The 17,700-nt window shown below is 41.4% G+C and overlaps 1 protein-coding gene across 3 annotated transcripts in view; it reads left to right on the top strand.

The window, feature by feature from the left end:
• The window catches only part of itgb5 (integrin, beta 5), a 59,834-nt gene that overhangs the window by 2,367 nt on the left and 39,767 nt on the right, over positions 1-17,700 (top strand). For all 3 annotated transcript variants that reach the window (XR_016115889.1, XM_089003471.1, XM_089003470.1), the window contains exons 2-9: positions 269-354; positions 448-655; positions 4,483-4,732; positions 6,453-6,621; positions 9,408-9,569; positions 14,104-14,199; positions 14,307-14,396; positions 16,639-16,773. Coding sequence is in view for 2 of the 3 variants with exons in the window: in XM_089003471.1 (XP_088859597.1) it covers positions 269-354; positions 448-655; positions 4,483-4,732; positions 6,453-6,621; positions 9,408-9,569; positions 14,104-14,199; positions 14,307-14,396; positions 16,639-16,773 (1,196 nt within the window). In the remaining variant the exon portion in view is untranslated. The remainder of the gene's footprint in view (positions 1-268; positions 355-447; positions 656-4,482; positions 4,733-6,452; positions 6,622-9,407; positions 9,570-14,103; positions 14,200-14,306; positions 14,397-16,638; positions 16,774-17,700) is intronic.

Below are 17,700 nucleotides of genomic sequence, written 5' to 3'. Positions count from 1 at the left end.
CATGCATTCACACGGATTGACCTTTCTCCATGAGAGTTAGCCCAGTACACTGCCACTAATAACTGAGGTCATCAGCCTAAGAATTACTGGGCACTCTTCTAGAACATCATCAATACCTGCCACACACAGTCACACACAATGGATGTATTGTGTTGGAAAATGGTTTTCGGCTTCTGATGGAGTTATAGAGCAGTATCACTGCACTCAAATTCAATTACAACACCATGAGTTGTTTATGACTCTACAGTCCACGCTATTTCTCCATTAGGTCTTAATGTGTGTATGAGTGGCAGCGCAGCTTCATGTGAAGAATGCCTCCTGATTCACCCCAGTTGCGCCTGGTGCGCCCAAGAGGTACTGTATAATTTGTCAATATTATTTTTAGGAATCATATTTGCATCAATGACGCAACATCTTACTGTATTGTTTTTGGCATATGTAACACAGGATTTTGGGAAGGGACGTACCCTGACGTCACGCTGCGACTTTGTTCAAAACCTGCACAAGAGGGGCTGCCAGAGCCGGTTTGTCGAATATCCAACTAGCAGCATCATGGTGCAGCAAAACATGCCTCTCAGCTCCAAGGGGTCCGGCATGACCCAGCAAGATGTGGTTCAGATTCGACCTCAGAGCATCTCACTCAGCCTCCGACCAGGTGAAAAAAATTCTAATTCAACCTCCGACAACACCATATGGAAAGGAAAACTAAGTGAATCTGTTTGATTTGTATTTTGTATTCCCTTTCGACAATTTAAAAAAAAATCAATAGTATTTTTCTTACCCCTTAGTTCCCCCCAACGACCAAGTTTTTAAACTGTGATCTTTAAACAAAAATGGTTACAATACGTAAAGGCTATTTCACAATGCCCTGGAGGTGGAGCATACAGACTATCCTAAATATCCCCAGATCCCTGTGGGATGAACCCACATAAACCCTAACTGGCTTTCCTTCTTCCGTCTAAAAGCAAAGCCAAGGCTTTCCATTGAAATTGTGACCTAGACATATTGCTGAGCTGTGGCCTACTGCACGTCAAAACCAGTGGGAATAAGCAGTAGACTTTTTTTCTATTTAGATAGCTTTGCAACCATCCTCAAATATGAGCAGGCTCCATCATTGGCCCTTTCCCGCAGCAGGTGCTCCGAAAAAGGTGAGAAATGGTAGGGTTTAAGCACCCTAATAATGGCAAATGACTAAAATTTCCATTTAGAGTACTGTATCGATTAAAAGTTTTCTTCAGCCGTCATCTGGACTTCTTTGATGGCGTCGGACGTTTCGCACACCACCGATCAAATAACAACTCCTTCTCACAGACAAACGCAGCAAAAGTCTGCTTCTCCTGTTGCTTACACCATCTAAACCAGGGGTGTCCAAAGTTGGTCCTCGAGGGCCGCCATCCTGCCTGTGTTCCAGCTTTCCCAAGAGCAACGCACCTGATTCAAATCATCAGGACCATTTTGATGCTGCTTCAGAGCTGGCTGGTGAGCTGATCATTTAAATCAGGTGTGTTGTTGCTCCTGGGAGAGCTGGAAAACAGGCAGGACAGCGGCCCTCGAGGACCGACTTTGGAGACCCCTGGTCTAAACGTCTGCCGATAAGACTCTGGGCAGAGCTCATATGCTCTCAACACAGCAGCCTTTAGCTGATCATAATCGAGGCTATCTGCAGGTGCCAGGGACGCGTACACCACCACCTGGGCTTTACCAGTGAGGACACACTGCATTAGCAATGTCCACACCTCTCTTAGCCATTTCAAAGATGTAGCAGAACGCTCAAAGACCGCAAAGTAGGTATCAATATCTTCCTCACTAAAAGGAGGAAAAATACGAACATGCTTACTATCATCAAAGGTAGCAGGAGCTACCATACCGTGGGGCTCTCCCCTATTTGCATGACGAACTTTCTCCAGTTCAAGCTGCGTGCGGGCTAACTCAAGTTCGAGTTTTTAGCCACAGCAACTCACCAACTGAGGCATTTTGGACAGAACCAATTGCTCAGCAGAAGGATCAGCAACAAACTCCTCGAGTTTTAGGAAGTTGTCAACCACAAAATCTGCCTTCAACAAACCAAAAAGACAGCAAAATGCTCTATTCTACGTGCCTACCCAAGACTAAAGCCAGTAGCTGTTACCACATGCCAACAAAACAAAAAATGCTTTGTCTAACCTATAACGAGTGCACCTGGTACGCACGACCTATCTCAACAAAAAACTGCCTAAATAAACCTCTCTAGTCTTCATCAGCGTGAGCCCTCCCAGGGTGACTGACAAAAACAAAGGCAAAAAAATAAAGTGGTAGTGGTCTCTCCACCACCTATAGACTAACTAGAGCAGATTACACTCAGGACTTACCTCATGTGGTAACAGCTACCTGGCTTTCTAACCAATCCAGGATAGCAAACAAGCAAATTCAGATGTCTAGGGGAACAAAAACAATGAACTAACCAGCTAACAATCCCGGACGAGCCCCCAATTTATGTTGCGGCACGGCAAAGCCAATTACATAAAAGGAAGACTAGAAGCAAGTTGGTTCTAGATAGTGATGGGTCCAGCGACACTGAGGCGTCGATGCGTGTGCCGTGCTTTCAGGGCAAATCCCGTGTCGGTGCACGTACCGCTCTAAGAAAGTCATGTGACCACTACCGTAACTGTGAACTCAGAGGTGCAGCGCTATATGTCAGCAGGACATGTTGCATGCACGGAAGACCCGCTCTTATACTGGAAGTCCATGGAGGCAACATTCCCTCACCTATTTATATTGGCCCCACAGGTGCGGTGCACACCGGCCTCTTCAGTGCCTTGTGAGAGGATCTTCTCAAAGGCGGGAGAAATTGCCTAAAAAAAACAAATACTGTAGACTGAATAACAAAATGCTGGAGAAACAATTTTTTAAATAAAACTCTTCAATTAGAATGAGTCAATTGTCATTCACAACACTTTGACTTAGGCATTCAGACAGATGCTCACTTAATTTATCAACTGCGTCTCGAATATCAAAGATTTTTTTCAATGAAATTACGTATATGTAAAAATAATGTGAATGCAAATGCCTAATCAATGGAATTGGATAAAATTGGTTTGACAGATAAGTGTCAGATGACCCTGTTAAATGTTTCCTGCAAGTTCACCAGGTGTCCGTATTCACCAACACAGTGTCAACACAGTGTGTCACTGTCTCGAAATGATACAGGATGCCTCATCTACCCATAACTAGTTCTAGGAAAATAAAGAATTTAGTTTTGATAGTCAATCCAGAGAACCGCACGGCCAAAGGTCTGGTCATGTAGGCTGCCCAGGATCCAGGTGTGTCTCATCAGTAATTAGCAGGATCCATGTGGCCTACAAAGGGGAGGAGGGGAGAACAAGAATGACTGAATTACCCTCACCCCACATCACTGACCTCTAGAGGAGGGAGGAGCACGTAACAACCGGTAATTTAGGAAGAGAGATGATGTCCAATCAAATGGAGAAGTCAGCTTTATTGTCAAATATGCTAATATGCATGACATACAGCACAGATGAAATTACTGTCCTCTCGGACCCAGCATGCAAGGCACTTTTAATGACATTAACAAACATAATAAACATGAAAATGCCAATTTGCCGGGACAAGGGAGCCGCTGCGTGTTCACGCGCCGCCATCTTGGGAAAAAAAAAATATGTGATGACATGAAACAGTTCTAGATGAAAGAGGAGAGGCTCAAAGCATCCATTTCAGCAGTGGATCAGGGACATCATGGTGGAATTTGCACGTCTACTGCAAGCTAAATGTTGAAAGCAAACACGAAGCTGTAGCATCCATTGACGAAAAGACATTGTCTCACGTCTGCTGTCCCACATAAATCCGCTTCAATTCCAAGCCGCGACAGTTCCACATACGCATCGGCGCTCTGCGCTGACGCTCCTTCTTATCGCGGGCTCCTCAAGCCATGCATCCATCCAACCGCAGACTGACCAACAGTACTGACCTTTCCGCTGAGCAAAGCGGGGCTGTGAAGATGCTGCCCATTACAGGCGCAAAAAAAGCACATTGGCCCCAGAGCTGTCCAGCGATGACAGTCAAATGGCTCCGACATTCCTCCCATTCAAAAACAGTCCTGGCATATTCATGCTGCTGAAAGGCGCAACCGCTCAGCACAGTCTCCTCCTTGATGATTGTTGTGGCCAAAAATGCTGAAAAACAATCCATATCCGTTCCACACGACGCACAACAACATAAAGTGACAAAAGAAAACACAATAACAAGACAAAAACAACAAAAAAAAGCAAGGCTCATCAGAGCACTTGCTGACGGCTGCCTATTCCGGCGCCATCTTGGGAAAAAAAAGTGCATTTTTGACTTCCTATTTGGCATTAAATTGACATGCTCTTCAGGTATGGCCCAATCTGGTCAGGTTGGTTACAACTAGAATGAGAACAAGGTCAGCATTTTGCTCAAACGGAGCAATGATCATGTTTATGGATTGATTTTGTACTTGGCATTCAGGTGAGCGGACATGGTTTGGGCTCGAGGTGCGCCAGGTGGAGGACTACCCAGTGGACCTTTATTACCTGATGGACCTTTCACTGTCCATGAAGGACGACCTGGACACAATTCGCAACCTGGGCACTAAGCTGGCACTGGAAATGGGGAAGCTCACAAGCAATTTCCGTATGGGCTTTGGCTCCTTTGTGGACAAGAACATGTCACCCTTCTCCTACACAGCGTCCAAGTATCAAGAGAACCCATGCAATGGGTAGGTAGCTTTAAAATTGTACAGCATGCAAATAGTGATACCTTGAGAAACAGTTGACCAGACTTGTGTGTTTTTCGAGATACGATCTGTCGGGCAGCCATTTTTTTTTGTTTGCTTTGACTTGCAAATTCGGCATGGTGGCAGATGACTCAACACACTTGACTGGAAGCAGTAGTTTAGCCCACAAAATTGGTAAATATTCATCTCAAAAGAGTCTCCAAGAAGTTTATTGTTATTCTTAGCTCAAGGTTACTGTCAAACAACCATTGAGCCTTCTTTACCTCAATGCCAATATACGTACAGTATATCAGAATCAGAAAACCTTTATTCGTCCCACAATGGGGAAATTTGCAATAGGTGCACAGGTTAGCAATTAGCATCCATGTGGCAATGGTGTGTCCTTTCACAAACAGATCTCTGAACACAAATAGCAAAACTTATAGACAATATACCAATCCTCAAATACATTAAGTCTTTATCACCTGCAAAGAATAACGTTAGTACTCTAATCAGGAGTGAAAAGCTGGGACGAAAGTACTCTGGTGTACATCTGTATGTCTCATACCGACCCTAGGTGGCCACATCAAAATAATACGTTTTTTTTTATATAGCACTTAATTAAACAATAGCTGTAGCTGTAACAGAGCACTTTACAAATGTTCTGTTTCATTTTTATCATTGAAAAAAACATATTATTATAATACTATAAAAAAGTATTGTTGAGGGTGGAGGGGTTTGATTCCGTGCATTTCATTTGGAGAAGATGAGGTGAGGTGGTTTGAGTTACCAACATGGCCAAGAGAGGAATTAATCTTGTACCTTCATGCATCACTGTTGAGCAAGGGTGTCAAACTCATTTTATTGCAGCGGGCAGTCTTAACAACGTAAAATATAGCTATATGCAGTGGAATCCTTGTAAAATACGCTCAATAGAAGTCATTTGAAGCCATTTTACAAATTATGGACACAACTTGTCCGGAGACGTCGGTTGTCCTTTAAGATCTCTGTGTGTTTAACAACTGTTGTCGTGCTAAAAGATGGAAGAAGTTCGGATAGATCGTTCAGCTCATGGCACTGTAAAGCAGAGCAAAAACAAGTGTTGTGTTTGTTTTTGTTCAGTCTGTCAGGGCTACTGTTCAATTGTGGTTTTAAAATACATTGCATGTTATTATTATTATATTTTATATGAGTTATATGTGTAATTGCATGAGTAAAAAATAGGTTTTGAATGAGGCTTTAACAACGTGATTTTTTTTTTATAGAGAGCAATACTTTCAGAATGTACTGTATTGTACACTAAGAGTACAATGAAATCCAACTTGTGTCTCTGTGGACTCAAGTGTTAATGCAAAAAAAAACCAACTAAAGAGCTGGTTCAAAGCAGCATCATTGTCCATTCTTTGGTACTTCATGTTTGATAATGCCCAGCGACCAAGGTCCTCTTTGAAAGCTCACCCTCTTTTCAGTGGAGGACTGAATATGGACTTCCTCCATGTTTGTTTGCCCTGGAGGTGAAACTACAGTGCAGCCAGTGCGCATCACTAGCTATGTAGGTTGCGTGTTTGTGTGTGTGTGTGTGTGTGTCACCCATGCAGAAAGCAGCACAATAACTTAATATTGTCGATAAGTTAAAGTAATTTCACCATGAACCGCTTAAAAAATACCATTGCACGCCTTATTTGTTTAATGGCACACCTGTTATTGTTCATTCCCGCCCCAGGTATAAGCTATTCCCAAACTGCGTGCCCACATTCGGCTTTCGCCACATCTTGTCGCTGACAGACAAAGTGGACCGCTTCAACGAGGAGGTGCAGAAGCAAATGGTCTCCCGCAACCGTGACGCGCCGGAGGGAGGATTTGATGCTATTCTGCAGGCGGCAGTTTGTAAGGTGAAATGCAACCCGTTGATGCCGTTCACTGAAAAAAAAATTGCACATGATTAAAATATGGTAAACTGATTCTTCCCACGTTTTTCTCAAACGTGTCAGTTTAGCACTGTTGAATCATGTGGAACTCAAAATAAACAAAATTATTTACCGTTGTTCCACAAAAGTATTCATGCTGCATAACTGGATTTAGGAAATGTCCAACTTGGACCTTCCAAGCGAAAAAAAAGTCAATAAAAAAACGTGACAACCTCAGTCAGCCTGTTGGCTAGCATCAGTTGACAGTACAGGGGTTTTCAATAGCTATCGCATTTTGACCCACATTTTTGAAGGGTGTGTTGCTTGTTCAGTCAGATAAGAAGATAATCTCATGTTGTGCAGGTTATAGTAGTTTTTGTGACAATAAAATCATGAAAATACATTGTGGGGGCTCAAATTTCAGTGACCTGGCCAGAATCTGCTCAGAATCCCCCACGTATCAAAGACAAGGTCCGGGGGCCAAATCTAGTCCGCCACATCATTTTATTCGGCCCACAAAAGCAAATCAGACTTGTGAAATCCCATGATGCTTGCTACAGGCCGAACCGAAATTTCAAATTGTCCCATGTAAACCACAACAACGGTTATTATTCTTGACTTCAGATTTGAAAACTAGTTATTTATGAATTTGTTGTGTGTTATGTATGTAATATGTGGAGGAGATAATGTAATGTAATGGTTTCCCCAAATTCATAACGGCCCTCAAGAGGAAGCCGGCAAAAAATGAGTCTGACACCCCTGCCCCATGACAAGCAGCTGGCCTCTTTATTTGTTAATTAAAAGTATCACGGGAGGGTGGGACAGGAAGTGCATTCTGTTGCAGCTGTCTTGCTGAGAAGGGTCAATCCTTGTTCATCCTCCTCTCTGTATATGTTACTCGCTACACTTGATGTGCAGGGACCTCCTCCAAGTAGCCGCTGCCTTGTAATTAAAAAAGCCTCAGCAAAGGCCTCCTCCAATGGTTGATTCATTCAGAAGTCAGGGCACCCTTGATAAATTCCTTTCATTTTTAACTTTTCATGAATTATACAGCCATTGAAATGACTACTCCTCTTTTGTACAAGAACGGTTTATTGTTTGCAATAGATAAGGCTGTTTTTTTTTCCTTTCTTTTTTTCACTCTCTGCCCTTCAACGCATCCGCACACACATTTGTGTTTGTGAATTGGCTCTCAAGATGGTGTAACGATCTTCAAGGTCTTGAATTGGCATGTGGATAAAGGTTGGTGGTAAATGTGAACACAGAGTGATTTTGCTTCTCTTCTCCTTTTGCAACGATTGCAACAGCTAATGGGAGTAAAGAAATGAGCAAATGTTTTTGAAAATAGCACTATTTTGGTGACCTATAATAGTTAAAGTACTTCACGGGCCTTTTTCAGATAGGTCTCCCCCCAAAAAAAATAAAGGAGGACATTTCTTAGTCTCTTCTTTGCCAGTCAATGCTTCTGATTTCTATGGGAGCGCCTGCGATTATTAGCTTTTGTCAACCATAAACGTCTGACTTTCGCCACGGCTGTGACCTCTGAGTCATGGTCTGGCCAACAATAGTGTGAGGTTTCTGCTTAATTTCAATATATTACAAATTGGTTCCTCAAGTTATGAATTTGGTTGGTTCAGTCACAACAATTTGCAACATAAAAGTTCATAAATAGAGGTTCATGTTTTTAATTGAAATGAATACAAATGTGATGAATCATTCTCAAAATGTTAATTCTATTTACCTTTTGTTTTCTTTTTTTCTTTACCAGTGTGGTTAAAAATACCAATCGTGGAAGATATAAAAGAGTAAAAAACACAACACAAACACTTAAAAAAACGGATGGCTCATTAACTTTAACTAAGGAGTAGAAACAGGAAGGATTCCAGTTTGTCTATTGAAAGTTGTCTTCTATGTAAAATGGGGATGTTTGTGTTTGTTGCGCTAGTCATTCTGACAGCAGTCTTAGCGTTTTAACAGTAACCAAAATGGTAACTTTTCGTAGCGATATAAAGTACTCACGAGAAAAATGATGCACAGCAGTGTCAATCATTGGTCTGGGAACTCGACCAATATTCTATTCTGCGCATGCTCTTAAAAAGGCTTCACAATTTCCGGGTATCACTTGATCAAACTGTGAGACTAATAAAGGCAAATCCAATCCAATCAGCTCGTTTCGCAGGTGATATCAATCATGAAATTTCCTCAATCGTGTCTTTGCCTCACACAGACATTTACACACGCACACTCAACAATGTTCCTTATTTTATTCATTGGTAGATTTTAAAGAACTGATTCAGTGGGGAAAAAGAAATCACGGTGTGAGAGATCCAATTGGCATTTTAACACTGATTTATTGACACTGTTCTTTTGATCACTTTTTACATTTTCTTGATTGCCTTGGTCATCCTGGTCACCAGTGAGTGCTATCTCAAGAGCGAAACAAAAATTCCAAAGCAGAACCAATGTTCACCTTTCCTTGCGGGATGCAGCCTAGTTAAACAATGTGAGGGAGCGCAGCACACATCTGCAGCCCACCTACAAGAGACCCACCTGTGCACTGGACACCAGAGCTAAGGACCTTGTTGTGGATGTCTGTGGCAAACTGAAGGAAAGTGGCTATCGACTCAAACCTGTTCGTTACTTCATTAATTCATGTGTTGTCTCAAAAATATTTGCGGAAATTGTCCTGGGTTAAAAAATATAGAATTTTGATATTATGACATGAATACGCTTTAGAGTGCAGAAATATGTAAGCATGTGTTTGTGCGCAGGAGGAGATTGGCTGGAGGAAGGAAGCATACCACCTGCTTGTGTTCGCCACAGACGACGTGCCCCACCTGGCCCTGGACGGCCGTCTTGGTGGCATCGTGCAGCCTCATGACGGCCGCTGTCACTTAAACGACAACAATGAGTACAGTGCCTCGACTCGCTTGGTAAAGAGACGACAGCTCCTCCATCGTTCGTGCATGCTTGCTTCTCCATAAGGATTTCTTAGATTTGTCTGTGTAAGCTCTCAGTCGTACGGGAGTTGTCCATCGATGAAAAGGTTTCTTGAGCTGTCATCTGTACTTCTTTGAAGGTGTCAGACGTTTCGCTTCTCATCCAAGAGGCTTTGTCAGCTAACTAAAATTTTACCAGCAAATTGTTTGTTTGCTGACTTAACCTCTTGAATAAGAAGCGAAACGTCCGACACTTTCAAAAACACTTTCATACTTGAATTTCTTACATTTGTGTGTAATCAATTGTTGATGGATTAAAAATTGGGAGGCGAAATGTGCAGATTTGGCTGGGACCAGAAGAAGCAATTCTGATTCAGCTTCAAGTATTTTGCTGTCAAAAGAAAGCAACTTCTAGGACAGTGGTTCTAAACTTATTCACTGCCAGAGATGTGCAATAATAATACTCCTCCAGTGCCAGGGTTGTTGTCATTGTCACTCGAATTCCAGGACCCACATAATATTGTGTTTTAGGATGACATAAACATTAAATGCAGCGTAAGAAACCTTAGAGTCTCTTCTTTCATCAGAAAAGAGTTAATTCCTAAATTATATGGATCTGGAATTATATGAGCTTGAAATGAGTGTGGCTGTCCAAAATACAGTGCAATACATACATATTGGTTTATATAGCACTTTAACAGCTGAAGCTGGAACAAGGCGCTGACCTTGGAAAAAGGGCAACGCTGACCCCTTGTGGAAGGGAAAAAAAAACAATGCCAGAGGCCATGGCCAGCGCTTTATCGGCACCCAAACAACAAAAAACAAAACCCGAACAAATTCGGGAATAGCGCTCTACGTTATATTTTCAATTCCCGAATAAATTTGTGAATGGCTGTGAATGAGTTAAACTGCGTTTAATCGAACCCCAGGGATTCAGTCAATCATCGATCTCAGGGGTCCGATAGAGCCTCTGCCATGGAGGATCAGAGACACCTCATTCAACACGTCAATTAATCATGACATTACTTGTCCAATCAGTGCGGCAGGAAGTTTAGTTCGTGCAGCCGAGAACGTGTGACTATCGTGAAAGTACCTTGTGTGATTTTTTTTCCTTAGAATGTTTGAATACATTGTATGTTGATTAAAATTTTCATCTATAAGTGCCTTTCAAAACTGTCAAGGTGAATGTAAAGTGACCTTGAGAGTTTTGAAAGGCACTTATAAATGACATTTATTATTATTATTATTATTATTATTATTAGTAGTAGTAGTAGTAGTAGTATCACTATTATAATTATTACCATTTGCTAGCTATTCGCTATCTTTTAGTTATGTGACTGGCTAAGATAGCTATATGGCCAGCTATCTATTTGCTATCGAGCTGGCTGGCTATCCAGCTTGCAGTATCCAGTATCTGTTGGCTATCGATTGGCTAGCTAGCTTTATATCTATTTGGAGTTGGGTGAACGCTGGCACGTGTGGCTGCCGCTGCTCACCCGCAGAAAAGAAAAGAGTTTTGAAAGGCGCTTATAATTGAAATGTATTATTATGATAAAAAATGAATATTTATGGCTCAGATTCACAGAAATCAGAGAACATGATGGGACTCGGCATCCTATCTGCATCATTTGTCATGACAAAGTGAACAACTCTGGTTCTTGAATCAGATTTTTATTTTTCAGTCATGAAGGCTTCCGTCAACATGCGTATGAATTGTTTGGGTTTGGTAACTCTAACAAGGTTACAAAGGGTCCTTTGGCAACACAAAATACCTACTTATTTCAAACCGATAAAGACTTTAAGACAAATATTAGTGCATCCGAAAGATCGGCTGCCAAATGAAAAACAAAGTAATGTAGTTTATTCAATACATTGGAAAAATGAAGATTGTTAAGAGCAATACATTGGGGAGACTAAACAAATTATCAAAATCAAGATTGCAGGGATAATACTAGTGGGCCTCAATCTGCAGTACATATGCACCTAAAAACCAACTACTCATTTGACGACAGTGAGGTTAAAATCTTAGCGAAGGAAAAAAGATGCTTTGAAAGGGGAGTAGAAGGAGCTATTTTCATAAAACAGCAAAACCATTCACTAAATCGCCATGGTGGTGTGAGGTTTAATCTTGGATTGTGCTTACAACAGACTTCTTAGATAGTTACCACATAGGCTTAGTCATGCTGATGAGGTGATACCAGAGCAAATGGGGCCATCAGGCCAGTCATAGACCATAATCAGTCAGGTCAATAGAAGTAAATAGTGGAGCTTCAGGCAATAGTGCTCTGCTCACCCCAACCTGATCTGGCACTGCCAACCCTGGACATTAGGGATATACATATACATAGGGCCAGAGCTGCCAGCAAAATTTGAGTTCGCCAACGAAGCCTCTTGGATGAGAAGCGAAACGTCCGACACCTTCAAAGATGTACACATGATGGCTGAAGATACCTTTTCATTGATGGACTACTGTACGACTGAGAGCTTACACAGACGTCTAACGAGGTTAAGAACCACTGGTCGAGGATGATAAGAGAGATGAACTTCAGCAGGAGAAAGAAGTGCCATTGTGGACGCTCTTTATTTAGCCCCTCACATATAAATATTACACGCTTGCTTTTGGAAGTAATTTCAGAGGGGAGAAAATGGCACACGTGTGTACTTGAAGCAGCCACCCAAAAGTGAAACCACAAAATGGAGTATTGACTTGTAAATGCACCCTTAAAAAAACACAGGTCTGTACTATTCTGGTCTTCGTGATGGCTGTGATCTGAGATCCTAGACACTAATCATGTTTTCCTCATACTATGAGAAAGATAATCGTAGTACTCGGAAGACAGTATTTATGGTCTTCCTGTCACCAACTGTCACGAAGAAGACTTGATGGGAGACCATAAGTACCAATCATCTACTCCCACCAAGGTTTAACTGGTACTTACGGCCGGCTACCATCTACTACTGGCATGAGGACGTCAAGTCTACCCCATATATGACTTGGCTTTTTTTATAAAGAACACACAAAGAACACTCACAGAGTCAAAATGACCAAAATCACGCGGACGACCCTGTGTGTCTCATTATTCTTTATTGTCCTCTCATGCCACGATATCAAAAGACTGCTCACCAAAATGATGTTTATCAGCCTTAGGACTTTCTCCGCATAATTCCAAACAGCCCTACATTATATAGTGTAAAAGGACAACCAACGTCTCCGGGCAAGTTGTGTCCATAATTTGTAAAATCACTTCAAATGACTTCTACTCAGCGTATTTTACAAAGATTCCACCGCATATAGCTATATTTTACGTTTTAAGACTCGCACTGAATATTCCGGAAGTCTTGTTTTTGAGTTGGTGACGAGTCCTGACGTCACGGAAGGAACGCCCCTGACGTGAAAGGACACACTGTAGCAGTCCTTTCATCACCTCTATGCATTTTGCGGTACTTTGTTTGGTCTGAAAACTTTGTGTTGATCCGTGTTGATGGCAAAATTAGAAGGAAAACACATAACGCGATGGTGAATCGTTGTGCGTTGCACCAAACAACTATTAGATATTCGCTGACAAAAATTCCCAGGAAAAAAATCAGCCCATTTGCACGGAGCTTTGTCGCCATCTTGTGGGTGCTACATTTCTCTCCACATGCCTCAAAATGACCAGGAATAAATTCTTTAATCAATTGCAAACTTGTATGCTTTCCTCTTCAGAACTACAGTAAAGTCTCGTTATATCGATATCGGATATATCGATAGTCCCGGTTATATCGATACTATTTCTATGCACGCACGGAGAAAATTACATGCACACAGGGTCGGATATATCGATAGTCCCGGTTATATCGATATTTTTTCGGACTCCCTTGAATATCGATATAACGAGACTTTACTGTATTTGAATCATATTCATAACTGGATGAGTAACAAGAAAGCGTCTTCTCCGAATCTGAAGCCATTGTTTTGATTCTCGAGTGACGCCACGAACAGGGGGGCGGGACCTTTTGAAACTGGCCACTTCCGGTTTCAATTTTAAGTAGTTTTTAGACACGTTAAGTCATTTTTATTGGTGTTTTGCATTTGACTAAAAATATCATCCTGCGTGTTTTGGGTATTTTAGATGCTATACAACGTTTTTCTGATGTCAGTTAGGAAACAAAAAAGTCGTGTCGGTTGTCCTTTAAGTTTCAACAGCAGGCGAGAATTGACAAACAATGCAGGCAAACAGGTGTCATCAGGCTTGATGATGATTCTCTGTGAGAAACACTGCTGCTTGTTTTTTGGGTTCAAATCATCTCCCTGGTATTTGATGATTAAATCCGGCAAGCATTTTGAGCCTCATCCCATTTTATATTAACTGAAATCTGAACACTCCGTGTCCCATCAAAACAAGCCTTCAATGTGAACTATGGTCTGTAACCTCGTTTTATATTTGTGCTGGAAACAAGACAGGCCTTTTTTCAGACTGTCAATAAAAGCAGCACTGTTAGCTTAGCATCCCGATTTGCAAGTCTTGATGTCTCTCTTCCCTTGCAGGATTATCCCTCTCTGGCACTTCTGGGTGAGAAACTGGCAGAGAACAACATTTTCCTCATATTTGCTGTCACCAAGCGGTTGTATGTTATTTATAAGGTAGATTACCTTCTTTTATTTTTACGTTTGTGACTACATCACTTACCTTCTAATATGGTAAATTTGTTCTTCCTTTTATTTTCCTTTTATTTCCACTTCCCGAAAAGAATTTCACAGCACTCATACCAGGAACAACAGTGGAGATTCTTGACCAGGACTCAAAGAACGTCATCCAGCTCATCATCGCAGCCTACAATGTAAGTTCACAGCTTCCTGTTTTGGTGTTGCAAAATCAAGATTAAATATATAGTGGCAGGCTGCACAGTGCACGAGCTGTTAGCATGTCAGGCTTAGTGCTCTTTTATTTCGCACTTAAATACAGTATCAACTCGTGTGGCATTTGTCAGTTCTCTTGCTGCTTGAGTGGGCTTTCCCCAGCTCCCTTCTGCATTCCCAAAACATGAATGCATGGAAGTGAAAACAAACGGATCCATTGGGGTGAATGTGAACGTTTGTCTATGGGTGCCCTGCAATTGGCTGTCGACCAGCATTGAGTGCACCCCATGTTTCACACAAGTCAGCTATGATCGGCTCTCAGTCACGTGCAACAAACTACAGAGAAAATGTGCGAATACATAGCTTTTGGGAAATCTTTATTTACTCATTTATCAATTAGAGGATGCCTTAATTATATTAATTTGTTAAAGAATATTTAACAATGTTAACATACATTCTCAAGTGAAACAAGGTTTGAGAACAAACAAATATCGTATGCAATGTTGATGAGAAGGCAAATTCAAGTGTACGAAATCTTTCCCCTAGTGCACACACACGCAGTCTGTTGATGAGCCTCCATCTGACACACAAGGCAGTCATGCTTAAAAGCTGGGATTGTCATCACAGTCGTAAACCCTTTGGATTTGATCGAAACAGCTGATATTTTTTTCACACACCTTTGACCATCTGAGAACAAAAATATTCACCTGCTCTACCCCAGAAGTGGCAATGTGAGGATTTCCTGCTGAAGCCTGTCTGTTTGAACAGTGTTTAATGCTGCAGTACTTCCCTGCTGAGGTTGCCTCCGTTAGGTTGTGTCATCGAGATTTATTTGCCTGTTTGACTGAGATTTTGTGAAGTGAATATAGAATATTAGACCACATGGGCCATAACAGTAAAATCAGGTTTTGTGGAAAATATGTGGTATGACTTCTTTCTAAATTTGGCTAAAATATAAATGATGGCTGGCACACTATATTTATCAATGTGTGTTTATGAATAAGATTGATGCAGAACTGCACTCCATGAAGATGAAAGTTGTTTCTAAAATTTGGGCTCTCTTGTACATTTGCGTATGCGCTGCAGCATAATCTCTCTGGCCCTAAAAAAACATAATCCCGTTCTTAATGTAACTGGCATTTTTCAAAACATGTCAGACCTTCCCTTATGTATTTTGGTTGTGTGGGTGTTTTACATTCACTCTCTGTTGTGTTGTGTTTTTGGGCCTTTGGGCGGGAGAATGGGACAGGGGGGGTTTGTGTGCCTGCAGCTTGAAGGAAATGGCGCGTTTGACTCATGGCCTTATAAACATTCCAGCTGCCAAAGTGCATCCCTCACGCTGCAATGGCTAAAAGTGATGCGACTGCAGGACATTGTTGTGTAACTGCCCGATTTATCTGTGAGGCAGACAGCAACTCAAAGCTACTACAGGCTGTGAGCGTGTGAAGGATCAACAGAGACCACGGAAGTGGAGACCCTTGCATATGATGTTGGCAAGCACTGCAAAAGATGAGATTGTTTTTTTTTTAACCGTGTGATAAGGACCTGAGCTATCTAAAGCAAACGGTGGCCAAATGGATTTATTTATGTCCACATAATTATATCCAACCAATTAAGTTCGTAAGCCAACGTATCACTGCATAATGCTTCTGTTTTACTACTTGTGTTTATTGTATTTATGCACAAACTTCACTATTTTGCAAATGACTTCACTACCAATCTTAATTTTCGTTGCAAAGTAGGGCTGGGGAGATACCGGTGGAATAAATCTTAGGGGCATTCAGAATAGCTGAAACTAGCAAATCAGGGACAGTCTTTGTCAAAATACAAGAAGAATTCATGGCCTCCGTTTCTCTTAAATGCCAAGTGGGTTAAGTCGGCATTATAGCACCAACAACACCCGGAAAGCTGTGTGGTCTTCAGTGTGGAGTTTCACTGTGTTAACATGACTTCTGCCTTTAAAACAACAAAGCCAGCGGTGGAATACTTTAATAATTGATTTACATTCACTTATGGGTATTGGAATGAAATATGTTGCAAAGTTCCAGATGTGCATGAAGCAGTCGCTCACTCAATCCGCTTTCATGTGCATAGCCTTTGCTTTTTCCAAATCAATAAAAAAAACTGACAAACTAGACTCAAACTTTATCCATGTTTGCCTCGTTCCCCTGATTATAATGGTAGCAAAACTTGTGCATCCAATTTCTTTTTTCGCCCTGACAGAATATCCGCTCCAAAGTTGAGCTGACAGTGTGGGACCAACCTGAGGACCTCAGCCTGTCCTTCACTGCCACTTGCCAGGATGGCAAACCATTACCCGGCCTCTGGAAGTGCGCCGACTTAAAAATAGGTGACACGGTGAGTCCATGCACATGATCTCCTCCTCACTTGAATATTTATTTCTGTCATGCTGCAAAGTGCTTTGGCAGCCAATGCGTCATGTACTATAGCTTGTTGAGACAACAAACACCTCTTTACACGTAAACAAAATGGTAAAAGAAAATGAATTCAAGCATTTTTTCTCGTGTTTATTTCCTCATTATATACTATTTGTACACACACAAAAGCTTATTATAAAACAAGACGACTGAAACCTATCATCATGGCTGAAAAAGCTAACACTTCTGCATTAGTCATCACTGCCTCCTTACATATGATAAAAATAAATAACATGGCTGCAAATAATCCACACAAGTGTTGGGGAAAAATATAATTGTTGGGTTTCTGCAGGATTGAATAAACGTAACTCTCACAAGCTATCCATGCTACCAGCATCCTGGCTGGTAGCATGAGCCCTTGGTTATAGCCTAAGTCTTTATCTTATGTATCCCATGATGAAGCATACTAATTAAAGGACAACCAACGTCACTTTTTTGTTTCCTACTGACATCAGAAAAACGTTTTATAGCATCTAAAATACCCAAAACACGCAGTATGATATTTTTATTCAAATGCAAAACACCAATAAAAATGACTTAAAGTGTCCAAAATCTGCAAAAAAATTGAGCTGCGAATTGGCCATTTTCAGAAAGTCCCGTCCCCAGTTCACACCAAGACGTCTTGCATTGCTGGAGTATCAAAACAATGGCTTCAGATTCGGAGAATATGCTTTCTTGTTACACATACCGTTATGAATATGATTCATATAGTTCTGAAGAGGAAAGCATACATGTTTGCAATCAATTAAAGAATTTATTCTGTGCCATTTTGAGGCAACATTGGGGGGAAATGTATCACCCAAAAAGAGGCAGAAAATGGCGTCCAAGCTCCTGTGATGAATTAATC

The sequence above is a fragment of the Hippocampus bargibanti genome, linkage group LG08 (assembly GCF_051943395.1).
Source record: "Hippocampus bargibanti isolate YZ-2025 linkage group LG08, ASM5194339v1, whole genome shotgun sequence".
NCBI classification, from domain to species: Eukaryota; Metazoa; Chordata; class Actinopteri; order Syngnathiformes; family Syngnathidae; genus Hippocampus; species Hippocampus bargibanti.
The sequence above is the reverse complement of the archived record's forward strand: the minus strand, read 5'-3'. Positions and strand labels throughout refer to the sequence as shown.